Source organism: Gymnoscopelus braueri (assembly GCF_963280865.1).
Source record: "Gymnoscopelus braueri genome assembly, chromosome: 2".
Taxonomy (NCBI): Eukaryota; Metazoa; Chordata; class Actinopteri; order Myctophiformes; family Myctophidae; genus Gymnoscopelus; species Gymnoscopelus braueri.
The window spans coordinates 19722392-19739306 of NC_137604.1; the positions used below are offsets into that span (position 1 = coordinate 19722392).

Genomic DNA, 16915 nt, shown 5'->3' on the forward strand with positions numbered 1-16915 from the left:
TGACAGCTGTCTTGGAGGAGCTGGTGAAAACTGGACGTCTTACTACAAAACACAGAATGAATGGATGGATTCCTTCCTTAACTCCACGGTCAGGCCGAGGTTGAGTGGGGTTGGTGCCATGCCCAGGTAATTTCTCGGGCGACCATTGCCCAAACGGCGTCCTGACATCTTGTAGGTTTTGTTCTTGTCTCCTTCCCAGGATGAGGATGACTGGAGGTGCTGGTAGTTAAGAGCCCCCCCCCACCCCTCCCCTCCCAGGCCAGAGCAACTAGAGACAACAGTTCCAGGACTGGGTGGTGCTGCACCCACAGTCCCCTGCCTGGTGGTGGTGACGACGTGACGGGGCCCTCAGGAGGAGCCTGCCGGTGTCGGGCTCCGCTGGACCATGGGGGACGGGGGCGCCACCGGTGCGGCGGGGGTCGGAGACGGCCCGAAGCGCTCGCACGTCCTGTTCGACAACTTCGTCCACGCCAGCACCTTCAAGGGCACGCTGAAGTCCTTCCAGGAGCTCTGCGACCACCTGGAGCTCAAGCCCCACGAGTACAGGGTCTTCTACCACAAGCTCAAGTCCAAGCTCAACTACTGGAAGGCCAAGGCCCTGTGGGCCAAGCTGGACAAGAGGGCCGCCCAGAAGGAGTACAAGAAGGGACGAGCATGTGCCAACTCAAAGGTGAGACTTACTCGACCACTTTGAACCTGTTTTCGGCATGTCATTATAGGTGAAAAAACATCATTAAAAAAGCATTTCAAGAATTTTCAAATAAAGGGAAAATAGACCTACAAGCTGTGTGCTTGTACAGTATATCAGTTATTTTAGCTCGACCCGTATAGCAAAGTATAAAACAAGTGGTTAAGTACAAGAGACAAGGAGAGAGGTTTGAACTACACACAAAAATATGAAATATGCTTGACATAACATTTTCTTGAGCTCAGTTATTGAAAAGTTGGCAAGTATAACCTCATTTCTGGATTCTCTGAACTTTACACCAAAGCATAAAAAAATATATAGTTTACCAAGGCACAAATATCATTTGATAAATTCCTAGGTTCTGGAAAGAAGGAAACATAAAATGGATAGTTCACCCCCAAAATGACTTTTTCAATTGATTAGTACCCCATGGAGTCATGAATTCATGGATATTTGTTTTGCTTTTGTCGCATTCCTAAGCCAACAATTTGATGACCGGCAGCGGTTCCGGTTCACAAAGGAGACTCTTTGTGTCTCCTACCGGTCCGCTGGTCATGAAATTATTGGCTTAGGAATGTGACAAAAACAAAAACATATTCATGAATTCAAGTCTCCATGGGGTGACTAATAGATAGAAAATAAAATTGGGTGAACTATCCCTTTAAATTAGAACACTGGATCATGCTTCGATGGATAATTGTGTTGGCACCAAGTTGGCATTTCAAGCATCTAGCTCTTCCTCAGACAAACGCAAACAAATAAAACGATGGACAATTCTCTTTCATAAAACCCCTATTTGTTACTGTGTCAGATGACGGCAGCCAAACTTTTGTTTTCTCTTCCTCTCCAGTGTCTGATCATCGGTGCGGGGCCATGTGGCCTCCGTACAGCCATTGAGCTGGGCTTCCTTGGAGCCAAGGTGGTGCTCCCTCTTCTCCAGGAACAATGTCCTCCATCTCTGGCCCTTCACCATCCAAGACCTCAGGGGCCTCGGGGCCAAGAAGTTCTACGTGAAGTTCTGCGCGGGTTCAATCGATCATATCAGTGAGTAGATAAAGATGAAATCTGAAATGCTCTCATCTTTTGGAGGATGATTTTGTAATAGACTTGTGTAATGTCCAAAATCCTGTCGCAATGTCTCTGATATATCACAACATTCAATATTATTGAAAGTTGTTACTATACCCTCATTGTGTTGAAGTCTGATGTATCGTAGTGACATTATGGGCCCTATCTTGCACGGCGCCTTACCCCTTATGCCTAAACGTTTTTGGCATTTTTTACTTTTTTTCAAAAACATTTAAAATAGTGAAAATAGACGATCTACATCGCCACATTGTGAGCTTGTAGATCGGCTGTTTGAATTCTTTTAAAAAAATGTTTTTCAAAATAGTGAAAAACGCCTGAACGGTTTAGGCATAAGGCGGCGTGCAAGATGGGGCCCTATGTCTACTCTACAGTACATTATGCAGTCTCTTAGCATGAGTGTGTAACTGTACGTTATGCAGTTTATAGCATCAGGGATTGACTGTACCTTATGGAGCGTATAGCATCAGGGATTGACTGTACCTTATGCAGTTTATAGCATCAGGGATTGACTGTACTTTATGCAGTTTATAGCATCAGGGATTGACCGTACCTTATGCAGTTTATAGCATCAGGGATTGACTGTACCTTATGCAGTTTATAGCATCAGGGATTGACTGTACCGTATGCAGTTTATAGCATCAGGGATTGACTGTACCGTATGCAGTTTATAGCATCAGGGATAGACTGTACCTAATGCAGTCATAGCATCAGTGTTTGATTGTACCTTATGCAGTCATAGCATCAGTGTTTGACTGTCCCTCATGCATTTATTTCATAGTGTCAGGGTTTGACCGTGCTTCCTCTTGGTCTCTTCCTGCAGGTATTCGACAGCTCCAGCTCATGCTGCTCAAGGTGGCTCTCCTCCTCGGCATCGAGATCCACGTCAACGTGGAGTTCAAGGGTCTGATCGAGCCACCCGAAGACCAGGAAACGGAGCGTAAGTGACCCCTGACGACCAGCACTGTCTGCTGCAGTTAACTACACTAACTGCACTTAACTAATCGATTATAGAAAATAATCAATAATTTAATAAGATAATCTATTAGTAATCGATCGCTATAGGGCATGTAATGATGGTTGAAAGGCTTCAAATTCTTTTCCAAAATAGTGAAAATAGCCGATGTACAACACAAGCTCACAACAGCACGTTCGATCTGCTATTTTCACTATTATTGCATGACACACAAAGTATAAATTAAAGCGTATATGCGGTTAATTCATTCGTTGATACATTCAAATGATTTTATTTTTATTTTTGTATGCTTCTTGATTAATCGAAAAAGTAATGGATAGAAATAATCGCTAAGAAAATGCTCCATAGTTGCAGCCCTGAAGGAGGAGAGCATGTGGTTGCAGCAGTGCAGCTGCGGACAGAGACAGAGTGGTTGTTGGCTGTGTGTGGAAGCACTTCTGGGCTGATGATTCCATGCGGCGTGTTTTCTCAGGGATCGCCTGGAGGGCTGAGGTCCTCCCCAGGACACACCCTGTCAACGAGCTGGAGTTTGATGTCATCATCAGGGCGGATGGCAGGAGGAACACATTAGCAGGCAAGTACACTTTGACAAGTCTTGAATATATCGGTCTCTGTCGGATCGGAAACATCATTCATACAGTATGTCCAAAACCTGTTATTTTTCAGGATTCGAAAAGTAGCAGATCTACAAGCTCAATCAGGAGAGAGCTTGTGGATCTGCTACTTTTGATGCTTTCGTGTGACACTGTATGATCAAGAATGGCGTTATTTAATTTACGGAAAAACACAAAAAGTTAGAATCTGGAGATGGAAGGTTTCCGCCCGGCAGCAGCGATATATATTTGTAGCATCAGGGGTTGTGATGCTTGTAGATCAGCTTTTTTTTTTTTTTTTATGTGAATTTTCATGATTGTTGCAGTGTATGCTGACTTACAGAGCTTACGATCTCATCATGGGATTCATGGCTTCATTCCATTCTTTGCTTGGTCTCGTACGTTGGAATGTAATGTGTACTATATGTGGAGCATGTCTACTGTAATGTCTACTGTAAAAACGGGCACATCTGTGTGTTAGGGGTGTGCCGATACGATTTCGATACGATACGCACTTTTTTATTATGAAAATATATGGGGGAGGAAAAAAAGCAAATGCAAACAAATAATTCTGTTTTTGCATTATTCAGACATGCAAACTTGTAGCTTTTCAGCTACAATAGCCGTTTTGAATCCAAATAGGGCAATAGTGTGACACCTGACCCGAAAAAAAAACATGTTGTCACCCTTTTCACCTCGGGGCTGTTTGCATGCCTGAGGCCTAGTTCACTGTTTAAAATACGACAGCAACGACTGTGTGACAGCACTAGACAGTTCTAGACGGAATCTGGTTTACTCTTTTTTTTAAAAGGTTTCTTGCTTCGAGGAGGGCTTCTGCCGATGGTCTCATCGACATCAGTCTCCGTCTTGTCGCAGGTTGTCGCTAAAGATGAAACTCCTCCGTACCTTCTCTCCGGGGAAGCTACAGAACACCGTCAGCATCATCTGTCCATCTGTCCTGTAGAGTGTAGACAGTCACCCTCCACTAGCGCTGGAGCACCCATCCAGAAGTTGTCTCCACTCCACACGGGAGGTGACTCTGGGCAGCTGCTGCCCGATCACCTCCATGAGGTCATACTGGTTGCGGGCGTTCCACCTGAAGGGTGAAGTAAGGGTGTCAGGGTGGGGCGGAGTCACCAGGGACCCGGAGAAGACCTGGAATAGAACGGTGTCTGCGGTGGACATCACCGCAGGTGGCTTCACAGGAGGCGGCCGTGGCCTCAGCCAATTGGGGTGGTCCCCACCGCAGCTGCGCAGCAACAGTGTGTCTGAAGAGGAGGCACCACTGTGAAATCCTCTGGAGGTCTGAGCAGCTGCCCGTCAACTACTGTGAGTGAGGAAAGGTCACTTGCCTGATCGATGCCAGTGTACAGTGCACGGATGCACTCTGTGATGGCCTCCATGATGTCGTCATTGGACGGGGGACGGTTCCTCAAGTTGTCCACATGAACGTTGATCAACTTGCTCTGCCTTCTGGAACGCTCTGCAATGGAAAACACGTTAGTTTGATTATCGTTCTTCTTAACTGGAATGTTCATTAAATTCCAATGTTAAATTCCTCTTAAAATATTAAGAGAGGGAGGGAGAGAGCTGACACACCTGTGAAAGGGGGAGAGAGAGACAGAGATATATGACAGTTTATTATGTCAGTGGTTGAAAGTAACTAACATTCAGATACTAACTGTAGCCTATTTCCAGTCAATATTGTCCGCCTCAACTAGTATTTGTATTCAAAGTAACCGAAGGTGTCCCCCTACAAGTATATTCTTGTATTTTTATGTTCTATTTCAACGTATTATTCTTATATTTTTGAGAAAAGATTTGGTGTAGATGGAAAAAAGTGATACAAGAATAGTGCCAATTCTAGGGGGTTTAAGTGGTTAAATGCCCTACATTTTTTGTGTAAATGTTCTGTGCCTTGTTGTTTGTCTCCCATAGCCCATGCTGCAGTCCTCTGTGGGATGAAACATTGAAGGCTGTCTGTGAACGCCTTGGATACTCTGCAGCTGATCTGTCAGAGGACTTCAACAGCTACCAGCACTGTAAGTATATTTATTGTCTTAATTTTCTTTTATTTGATATTCGCTTCACTTTTTAAAATTGTATTGAAATGTTTCTTTTTATGCTTTTAAATGAAGGCCTGGGCGTGCCGCCGTGCCGACGCACGGATAACATTGGGTGATAAACTGCAGATCAAGCTCCCCAGGTAGCTCTGTTTGGACTGAAATGCTCAGCCTAAAGAAGATGGTGGACTCAAAGACTCGAGCTGATAATGAAGTTCTGCAGAAGGTCTTGATGGATCCAAAAGGCATCATGCTGTGGTTGAAAAAGACATGTCATTGTTTTTTAAAACAAAAACTGACGCCACTGGGAGTATTGTACAAAAAACTGTTAAATCCCCCCCATACTACGTGTGTTTGAATTGATCACCATCAGAAACCCTACGAAAGGAGCATCCCCTCTACCTGTGGCAACATTTCCGACCTGTGACCACACAACTGACTCAGTCCTGTATTTCTTTACAGGGGTTTCAGACCGTCCTCCTAGCTAGGATGCATGGAAACAAAGCATATAAAAGACCTGTAATTGAATATCAGTACTTGCACTCTTAACTAAATATAGAATGTATAATAGGAGTGTTGTGGATTATCATTTTTCCCATTATGTTTGTCATGCTTGTTATGCAAATGCTAATAGTTGTGAGAAGAGATCATGCATGCGTTTTGACATGAAATGAAGATAATGAACTTTTTAACTCGTTTATATATGTTTTGTGCTGAATTTTGTAAATTAATTGTTGTAAAAAGCAAATAAAAGAACATATAAAAATCAAATCAGAATCAGTCTATGGTTGCGTTCTGTGAGACAGCCTGTTTGAGCGTACTCCCACCTACTGGTCCAAAACTGTACCTGCACCACATTCCCATGTGAAAAGAAAGATGCTCTTCAGGCAGGACACAACACAACACATTGAAATTGATTGAATAGACTTGCAGGGTTGCACAAACACACACTTCCACAAATGAAATATCCACGATGAGGATTGTTTGTAGATATTAGCAATAACTTCACTGAGTTTGTTTCTTTTCACATCAATAAATATGTTAATTTGCATTGAGTTTTCTTGTCTTCCATTACTCCAGACTTTATTTTACTTGGAACTTACCATTATGAGGTCTACCTGTATTATAGGTAACAATGTTCACCTGCAATAATGTGCATTCTCTCCCACAGTTTATTTATATACTTGATGTGTAGTGGAGCTTCCGAAAGTTTTTCACATGTATGTGTACAGTGTATGTACCATTTGGCGTGATAGTAACATAATACAGACACCGTTTTCTAAGATGTAATTATTTTTCCTAGCATACATACCATATATGAAAAATAATAATACTTCATTAGTAAGAAATGTAAACAGCATGTGGTACAGTCAGACATTATAGGGCTAAAAAGATAACATGATGATCCATTTACTGTTAGTAAGGAGAAATACATTTCTAAACAATGTTCCTATATTTTAGTGTAACCTTATCAAGTGTGAAAATGTCTCATTTGTGTGCAGTGGTAGAGTAGGTAAAACACCATATTGTGACTTCCATTAGAATGTTACAGGTTGAGTACAGTCCAGTAAAAGGTCCAGTAACAAGACATCAAATGAGTATATTTTTGTTCATAATTGCTCATACTGTATATCAGCGGTTCCCAAATTGGGGGTCCCCAAATAATTTTGGGGGGTCCCAGATGATTAGCTTAATGTGCAAGATTGTTTTTTCACTCAACAGTAAACAAAAGAACATACAGTGTAAGTGTATGTTACTGTTAAATGTTTGTATGTTTGATAGGGCACCTGCACATTTCTAAAGTGACAATTTAATGTGGAAAAAATGTCAAATTGTCAAATATTACGCAAGAAAGAGGCAAATATTGTGAAAATAGCTGATCTACAAGCTCTTGTGGTTGTGGTTCGGCTATTTTCACAATATTTATCTGTGGAACCGAATCAAACTAGAAATGGTGTGTGAATGTGGGAAGTGAGGACGCTGGCGTTGACTGTTCGCCGCTTCACCTCCCAATGTATGAATGAATGAACTATTGTGTAGCGCTTTGAGTACTTGGGTAGAAAAGCGCTATAAAAATGCAATTCATTATTATTATTATTATGCCTACAATTCCAAGTACTTGTCAGGGTGGGGGGGGGTGGTCCCCAGTTCAAATATGATTATTTTGGGGGGTCGCAGCACTAAAATGTTTGGGTAACGCTTGCTGTATATTAAAACATATAACCAATTGTGTCACCGTTGTCTCATCCATCACCATGTATAAACAATGCTTTGTTTTGTATGCATGTTGTAAGACAGAGAACTACACCACTGGTTCTCAACGTGGGGCCCCCATAAGGGATAGTGTCCGAATGGATAGGGACTCTTACCCCCGTATGATGGTGGGGACTGCAAGTCTGAAGAGGTTGTTTTGAGGGTGCTTTTTAACGAGGTGAGGGTGGGGGCAGCTCTGATGTGAGCTGGGAGGGAGTTCTATAGGGAGGGGTTTGCAACTGAGAAGGCCCCATGTCACTAACCAACCCGGAAAGAGACGGTTTGGTGCTGTTGTTTGTCTGGACTCTTATCGGTGACCATGATCAGCGATGGGGGGGTTGAAACTGTCAGGGTTTGAACCCCCACCCACCAGCATCGCTCTCAAGGTCACCGAGTCACTCAAGCCTCTCCACCACGGCAAGGTCACAGCAAGAGGAGAGGATTTTTTTTTTTGTGTTTTTTTTTTTATTCAGCCAGCTCAAGTCTGAGCTCAAAATGTCACTCTGGCACTCATTGGGTGCAATACTGGAGCCCATGGGCAAGTGCCTTTTTTCGACCATGTTCCCACAGCCATAATATTAGAATTCACAGCTGGTTCTTCTGGGTATGTTGTTGTGTTTGCAGGCAGATCCCAGGGAGTGCGCGTTTCCACCTGCTCTCTGGGTCTGGGTGAACCAACGGTGGCTCTTTATGTCCGGGATGGAGATGCGCCCCTCTGGACTGGCCTGCAGTAGTTTAGACAGCAGACTAAGTGGTGTGGGGTGGATTTTGTTCCAAGGTGTCACATCGATTTTCTTCTCGAGCCAGTCTAGATAGTTCTGACATGTGTCGCTGGCCTGATCCCAGGGCAGGTCTCCAGTCAGCATGGCGGTCAGAACCACCCCACAGGCCCACAGGTCTGCAGGCGGGGCTCTGAACTCCGTCTGGCCGAGAATCTCGGGGGCCACGTACGAAAGTGACCCACACCGCCTGCTGAAGAGACGCTCGACGCTGCCACTGCGACGACGAAACACGGCGGCAAAACCAAAATCAGCCAGCTTCAGGTTGTCACTCTCATCCAGCAGGATGTTCTCAGGCTTGATGTCTCTGTGCGTGACGCCCAGACGATGGAGGTACTCCACGGCCGCCATCAGCTGCACAAAATACCTGTGGGCTTGTTGCTCTTCCAGGCCCACGCCAGGCTGTATGCGGTGGAACAGCTCTCCTCCACTGCAGTACTCCAGGAACAGATAGGCCATCTGGCCCACGCTCCGCTGGCCGAAAAAGCGTAAGATGTTGGCGTGCTTGAGAGCCTTGTGGATGTAGATCTCCTGCTTGATGTCAGCGCTGCACCATTCATCCTTGGAGGTGTCCACCACCTTCATAGCCACAGCCTCCTCAGTCTGTTTATTGACCAGCATACTGACCTCTCCATAAGCTCCATGTCCTAACACCTGGACCACCGTCCAACTCTGTGTCACTTCCTCCATCATGTTGATGAATTCCATAATGAAATTGTCTGATCACTTTACAGTTTAAATACCCAGCGCTCGCACAACTGCGGAGCTAAGCCCCGCCCCCCAATAGCGACCGATTGTCGCGCATAGCAACCGTTGCTAGTGTATATAGCCGCCATTTTTATCAGACAAACACGTCACGGGGAAATGATCAACGTAAACAAGCATGCGTTAATAAACACGGCAATTATGAAGAATAATATGGATTATATAATGATCACATTAAATGGTCCATTTGGACACAGAGATTTAAGTGAACTGGGTAAATGTAGGCAGTGGATCAACAGCTGTGTTATTAACACTGGCATGACACATCTGATGGACCACCTGTGAGCTCCAAGGTAACGTTATTGAACGTTTATTTGTGCAGTAAAAACATGCAAGTCCTTATAATGTCATGTAGCAGCTTGAATGAGCGAAAACAGCTAATTTAACGTAGCATTGACCAACATTACAACGTTAATATAACACAGATTAATCCATGAGGATAATGATCTAATTCACGAGGAATAAGAAAGTCTAGCTAAATCTAATAATAATAATCACTGGCTTCAGTGTATGTGAGGTAAATATAGAGACTAATTAAGGCTAACGTGGCTTAGCTTAAGCTACTAAGCTAAGTGGCTAACGTTAGCATATTATAGTTTCACGTTTTTACAGCCCAGATCCAGTTAGCAAACATGATAAATGTTTGCTATTCATTTGGCAAATGTCAGCTGATGTTATATTGATATAGCTTATAGCTCTAACGTCATTGTTCACTGTTCAGTGGTGCTCAAACATTTTCACGTAAAGGACCCCCATAATTGATGGACCCCCATTTGAAAGTATGTTATGCCAGGGGCCTCCATAAAAAGATTTGTTGAGAATCTTTCAAACATTTTAAAAAATAGCAGATCTACAATAGGCTTGTTGTAGATAGATTGTTATGAAAACCCTAATGATCTTGGATATTTCATCAAAACAAAGGTTAAAGGCTTAATCTGCAATTTCTTCAACTGGCTGACTGTTTGGCTACCAAAACATTATAACTATTGTACATATTCTGCTTGTTTTAAGGGGGGGGGGGAGGGGGGGTCCTTTCATGCTGTTTCACACATTGCAGATTAGGACTTGCCTAACAAAATGTTTCAGTCGTGAGATTTTATTTAGCTTTAATCCATGGAGACTCACCTGTTCAGACAGCCTTTTAGTCAATTCAAACTTTATTCCAGACACACAGGGGGTCCGACGTGAATCCATAGAGTGCCTTAATAGAGCCCAAACAAAACAAGTGACTGGCACTATGCCATCTAGGGACCTTTAAGTAGTATCCTCAGGGCATCATTGTAGGCCACTTTAAGCCTCCGCATGCTACCTTTCTTTTATGTGCACCACAGGAAAGCTGTATACATGGGAGTGTAGAATGCTTTAAAAAGTGCACACTTGACAGGGCCTGAACACAACTGCAAAGCAGCATATTAGCGTGGGCATAAAGTTTGCGGCACTGTCTAGATATATCTCTCTCATCATGGAGATTATCAGTGAAAATGTGGCCACGGTACTTGATTTCCTGGCACACAGAGAGACGACTGTCACATAAGTGAAAGGTTGGGAAGACCAATTTCTTGTCCTAATGGCTTCTCACTATCATAACACTGCTCTTTTTTGCATTATAAATTATGTCATAATCATTGTCATAATTTGAGCACACTTTCAATAGCTGCTGTAAGCCTCCACTGTATGGACTCAGAACGACCAGGTCATCAGCGTATATAAGGTGATTGATGATAGACCTTACAAGTTACCTATAAGACAGCCCGTATTGCACTTATTTAATTTACTAGATACTGTAGATCAATCCATGTAAACGTTGAATACAACAGGAGACAAAACATAATAGAAATCATCAAGTTGCATTGAGTGGATAATCTCCTCATCCCTATACATCGTTTCAACTGTATAGTCAGTCAGTGAGAGTATCTGTGACAGGTTCATTTGGTTATAGTATGTACACAGACTACACACTGAGTTGGATAAATTAACACACTCTGAATGGATGATTGATTGATTGATTGATTGAATACTTTATTAGACGGAAATGTAAACAGCACAAGGTATATTCACACATTTAGGGTAAAATGAATGAACACAAAAAGTCCTGGACTTGTTTACATTGTGGTCCTACATATCACATACATGCTGGCAGACAGCAGCAGCATCATTAGCATTGGTTGCTGGCATACATTCCCAACCAAATTTAAGGCAATTTCAGAATGGCAAAGTATAAAAGACAGATAACGTTATCAAGAAAACAAGATAGTAATTAGTAACAAGACAGTATTAGTATTTAACTTTACCTTTCGAAATTAAACAATGTTGGCTTAACTGAGTCTGGAGAAGTGCATAAAATCTCTATGGACAAAATCTACCAATCCCCTTCCGACTTCCCGGAAGTAAACTGGAAGTTGTCAGACATCAGTGTGAATAGCATGTACAGAGAAGGCCCATGTCACTACCCAACCCAATACCATATATTATAACTCTATGCCCAATACGAAAAGAAACGGTTTGGTGCTGTTGTTTGTCTGGACTCTTATCTGTGACCATCATCAGAGATGCTGGTTGGGGGTCCGACACGGTCAACCATATTGAAGCTGACAGGGTTTGAACCCCCACCCACCAGCATCGCTCTCAAGGTCACCGAGTCACTCAAGCCTCTCCACCACGGCAAGGTCACAGCAAGAGGAGAGGAAGTTTTTTTGTGTTTTTTTATTTTTATTAACTGGCTAAATTAATCTAGCGAGATAACTCAGCTTTCATGAAACCGATTCATGGCTAAACGAAGATAAATTCATCCAGGATAGCTGATAAATGTTGGTTTAATCTGCTATCTCGGTTTCGTGCAACAGGCCCCAGGTTTCCACCTGCTCTCTGGGTCTGGGTGAACCAACAGTGGCTCTTTATGTCCGGGATGGAGATGCGCCCCTCTGGACTGGCCAGCAGTAGTTTAGACAGCAGACTAAGTGGTGTGGGGTGGATTTTGTTCCAAGGTGTCAAGTAGATTTTCTTCTCGAGCCAGTCTAGATACTGCTGAGATGTGTCGCTGGCCTGATCCCAGGGCAGCTCTCCAGTCAGCATGGCGGTCAGAACCACCCCACAGGCCCACAGGTCTGCAGGCGGGGCTCTGAACTCCGTCTGGCCGAGAACCTCGGGGGCCATGTACGGACGTGACCCACACCGCCTGCTGAAGAGACGCTCGATGCTGCCGGCGCTGCCACTAAGACAACGAAACACGGCGGCAAAACCAAAATCGGTCAGCTTCAGGTTGTCGCTCTCATCCAGCAGGATGTTCTCAGGCTTGATGTCTCTGTGCGTGACGCCCAGACAATGGAGGTACTCCACGGCCGCCATCAGCTGCACAAAATACCCGAGAGCTTGTGGCTCTTCCAGGCCCACGCCAGGCTGTATGCGGTGGAACAGCTCTCCTCCACTGCAGTACTCCAGGAACAGATAGGCCATCGGGCCCACGCTTTGCTGGCCAAAGAAGCGCACGATGTTGGTGTGCTTGAGAGCCTTGTGGATGTAGATCTCCTGCTTGATGTCAGCGCTGCACCATTCATCCTTGGAGGTGTCCACCGCCTTCATGGCCACAGCCTCCTCAGTCTGTTGATTGACCAGCATACTGACCTCTCCATAAGCTCCATGTCCTAACAACTGGACCACCATCCAAACCTGTGTCACCTCCATCATGGTGATACTGCAAACTTTGATCTGATCACTTTGCAGCTTAAGTACCCGACGTAGGTGGGGTGGGGTGGGGGGGCGTGGCCACTAGCCACACACCCCCAGAGCCAGACCCCCAGCACCCTCACACAACCCACACACCAATGTATAACATTGCATTGGCTAACGTTAGCATATTATAGTTTCACGTTTTTACAGCCCAGATCCAGTCCAGGAACTATCTGTTATCTATCCAGGAACAGATCTGGCCTATCTGTTCCAGCCCAGATCCAGCTATTCATTTGTCAAATGTCAGTTGATGTTATATTGATATAGCTTCTAACGTCATTGTTCAGTGGTGCTCAAACATTTTCACGTAAAGGACCCCCATAATTGATGGACCCCCATTTGAAAGTATGTTATGCCAGGGACCTCCATATAAAGAGAAGATTTGTTGAACATTTTCAAAACATTTCCAAAAATAGCAGATCTACAATAGGCTTGTTGTAGATAGCCTATTTTCGGTTATTACTTATTTTATGATTAAAGAGTATTTGAAGTGGTCAAACTAGCAATAGAATACATCAATCTTCCAGAAAACCCTAATGATCTTGGATATTTCATAAAAACAAGGGGGGGGGTCCTTTCACGCTGTTTCACACATTGCAGATTAGGACTTGGCCTAACAAAATGTTTCAGTCGTGAGATTTTATTTTGCTTTAATCCATGGAGACTCACCTGTTCAGACAGCCTTTTATTCAATTTAAACTTTATTCCAGACACACGGGGGTCCACAGAGTACATACACATCATCAACATTACACAACAAATTAAACAATATATATATTATTTATTTTTAAACATTAAATCATAAATAGAGGCTGACTCTCCAGTGTTTACGCAGCCTGGACGAGTACCGGAGACAGCTCTTCCCAGGATTGACTATATCCTCAATACTACTGTTCCTGGACTCATCCAGGCGAGACAGACGTGAATCCATAGAGTGCCTTAATAGAGCCCAAACAAAACAAGTGACTGGCACTATGCCATCTAGGGACCTTAAGTAGTATCCTCAGGGCATCATTGTAGGCCACTTTAAGCCTCCGCATGCTACCTTTCTTTTATGTGCACCACAGGAAAGCTGTATACATGGGAGTGTAGAATGCTTTAAAAAGTGCACACTTGACAGGGCCTGAACACAACTGCAAAGCAGCATATTAGCGTGGGCATAAAGTTTGCGGCACTGTCTAGAGATATCTCTCTCATCATGGAGATTATCAGTGAAAATGTGGCCACGGTACTTGATTTCCTGGCACACAGAGAGACGACTGTCACATAAGTGAAAGGTTGGGAAGACCAATTTCTTGTCCTAATGGCTTCTCACTATCATGACACTGCTCTTTTTTGCATTATAAATTATGTCATAATCATTGTCATTATTTGAGCACACTTTCAATAGCTGCTGTAAGCCTCCACTGTATGGACTCAGAACGACCAGGTCATCAGCGCATATAAGGTGATTGATGATAGACCTTACAAGTTACCTATAAGACAGCCCCCCGTATTGCACTTATTTAATTTACTAGATAGATCAATCCAAGTAAACGTTGAATACAACAGGAGACAAAACATAATAGAAATCATCAAGTTGCATTGAGTGGATAATCTCCTCATCCCTATAAATCGTTTCAACTGTATAGTCAGTCAGTGAGAGTATCTGTGACAGGTTCATTTGGTTATAGTATGTACCAGACTACACACTGAGTTGGATAAATTAACACACTCTGAATGGATGATTGATTGATTGAATACTTTATTAGACGGAAATGTAAACAGCACAAGGTATATTCACACATTTAGGGTAAAATGAATGAACACAAAAAGTCCTGGACTTGTTTACATTGTGGTCCTAAATATCACATACATGCTGGCAGACAGCAGCAGCATCATTAGCATTGGTTGCTGGCATACATTCCCAACCAAATTTAAGGCAATTTCAGAATGGCAAAGTATAAAAGACAGATAACTTTATCAAGAAAACAAGATAGTAATTAGTAACAAGACAGTATTAGTATTTAACTTTACCTTTCGAAATTAAACAATGTTGGCTTAACTGAGTCTGGAGAAGTGCATAAAATCTCTATGGACAAAATCTACCGATCCCCTTCCGACTTCCCGGAAGTAAACTGGAGGTTGTCAGACATAAGTGTGAATAGCATGTACAGAGAAGGCCCATGTCACTACCCAACCCAATACCATATATTATAACTCTATGCCCAATACGAAAAGAAACGGTTTGGTGCTGTTGTTTGTCTGGACTCTTATCTGTGACCATCATCAGAGATGCTGGTTGGGGGTCCGACACGGTCAACCATATTGAAGCTGACAGGGTTTGAACCCCCACCCACCAGCATCGCTCTCAAGGTCACCGAGTCACTCAAGCCTCTCCACCACGGCAAGGTCACAGCAAGAGGAGAGGAAGTTTTTTTGTGTTTTTTTTATTTTTATTAACTGGCTAAATTAATCTAGCGAGATAACTCAGCTTTCATGAAACCGATTCATGGCTAAACCAAGATAAATTCATCCAGGATAGCTGATAAATGTTGGTTTAATCTGCTATCTCGGTTTCGTGCAACAGGCCCCAGGTTTCCACCTGCTCTCTGGGTCTGGGTGAACCAACAGTGGCTCTTTATGTCCGGGATGGAGATGCGCCCCTCTGGACTGGCCAGCAGTAGTTTAGACAGCAGACTAAGTGGTGTGGGGTGGATTTTGTTCCAAGGTGTCAAGTAGATTTTCTTCTCGAGCCAGTCTAGATACTGCTGAGATGTGTCGCTGGCCTGATCCCAGGGCAGCTCTCCAGTCAGCATGGCGGTCAGAACCACCCCGCAGGCCCACAGGTCTGCAGGCGGGGCTCTGAACTCCGTCTGGCCGAGAACCTCGGGGGCCATGTACGGACGTGACCCACACCGCCTGCTGAAGAGACGCTCGATGCTGCCGGCGCTGCCACTGCGACAACGAAACACGGCGGCAAAACCAAAATCGGTCAGCTTCAGGTTGTCGCTCTCATCCAGCAGGATGTTCTCAGGCTTGATGTCTCTGTGCGTGACGCCCAGACAATGGAGGTACTCCACGGCCGCCATCAGCTGCACAAAATACCCGAGAGCTTGTGGCTCTTCCAGGCCCACGCCAGGCTGTATGCGGTGGAACAGCTCTCCTCCACTGCAGTACTCCAGGAACAGATAGGCCATCTGGCCCACGCTCTGCTGGCCAAAGAAGCGTACGATGTTGGTGTGCTTGAGAGCCTTGTGGATGTAGATCTCCTGCTTGATGTCAGCGCTGCACCATTCATCCTTGGAGGTGTCCACCACCTTCATGGCCACAGCCTCCTCAGTCTGTTGATTGACCAGCATACTGACCTCTCCATAAGCTCCATGTCCTAACAACTGGACCACCATCCAAACCTGTGTCACCTCCATCATGGTGATACTGCAAACTTTGATCTGATCACTTTGCAGCTTAAGTACCCGACGTAGGTGGGGGTGGGGGGGGGGGGCGTGTCCACTAGCCACACACCCCCAGAGCCAGACCCCCAGCACCCTCACACAACCCACACACCAATGTATAACATTGCATTGGCTAACGTTAGCATATTATAGTTTCACGTTTTTTACAGCCCAGATCCAGTCCAGGAACTATCTGTTATCTATCCAGGAACAGATCTGGCCTATCTGTTCCAGCCCAGATCCAGCTATTCATTTGTCGAATGTCAGTTGATGTTATATTGATATAGCTTCTAACGTCATTGTTCAGTGGTGCTCAAACATTATCACGTAAAGGACCCCCATAATTGATGGACCCCCATTTGAAAGTATGTTATGCCAGGGACCTCCATATAAAGAGAAGATTTGTTGAACATTTTCAAAACATTTTCAAAAATAGCAGATCTACAATAGGCTTGTTGTAGATAGCCTATTTTCGGTTATTACTTATTTTATGAGTATTTGAAGTGGTCAAACTAGCAATAGAATACATCAATCTTCCAGAAAACCCTAATG

General features: G+C 44.1%; 3 protein-coding genes and 1 pseudogene across 4 annotated transcripts; 1 reads left to right on the top strand and 3 right to left on the bottom strand.

Moving 5' to 3' along the window:
• The first annotated feature begins 289 nt into the window (after positions 1-289).
• On the top strand, positions 290-4307 carry LOC308094603 (protein-methionine sulfoxide oxidase mical3a-like; annotated as a pseudogene). The gene is made up of 5 exons (XR_013935055.1): positions 290-670; positions 1539-1732; positions 2598-2714; positions 3223-3328; positions 4220-4307. The product of XR_013935055.1 is annotated as a protein-methionine sulfoxide oxidase mical3a-like (transcript).
• Positions 4308-4318: 11 nt separating this feature from the next.
• LOC308094610 (serine/threonine-protein kinase Chk1-like) lies at positions 4319-9146 on the bottom strand (the record flags this gene model as incomplete). The annotated part of the gene is made up of 4 exons (XM_080441371.1): positions 4319-4592; positions 4715-4826; positions 7776-7865; positions 8249-9146. 4 exons carry the CDS (start codon positions 9144-9146, stop codon positions 4319-4321), a joined length of 1374 nt encoding a protein of 457 aa, XP_080297497.1.
• A 2826-nt stretch (positions 9147-11972) lies between these two features.
• On the bottom strand, positions 11973-12887 carry LOC308094619 (serine/threonine-protein kinase Chk1-like; the record flags this gene model as incomplete). Its single annotated transcript, XM_080441383.1, has 1 exon — positions 11973-12887. One exon carries the CDS (start codon positions 12885-12887, stop codon positions 11973-11975), a length of 915 nt encoding a protein of 304 aa, XP_080297509.1.
• Positions 12888-15424: 2537 nt separating this feature from the next.
• Positions 15425-16339, bottom strand: LOC308094629 (serine/threonine-protein kinase Chk1-like; the record flags this gene model as incomplete). The annotated part of the gene is made up of 1 exon (XM_080441395.1): positions 15425-16339. One exon carries the CDS (start codon positions 16337-16339, stop codon positions 15425-15427), a length of 915 nt encoding a protein of 304 aa, XP_080297521.1.
• Positions 16340-16915: the final 576 nt, after the last annotated feature.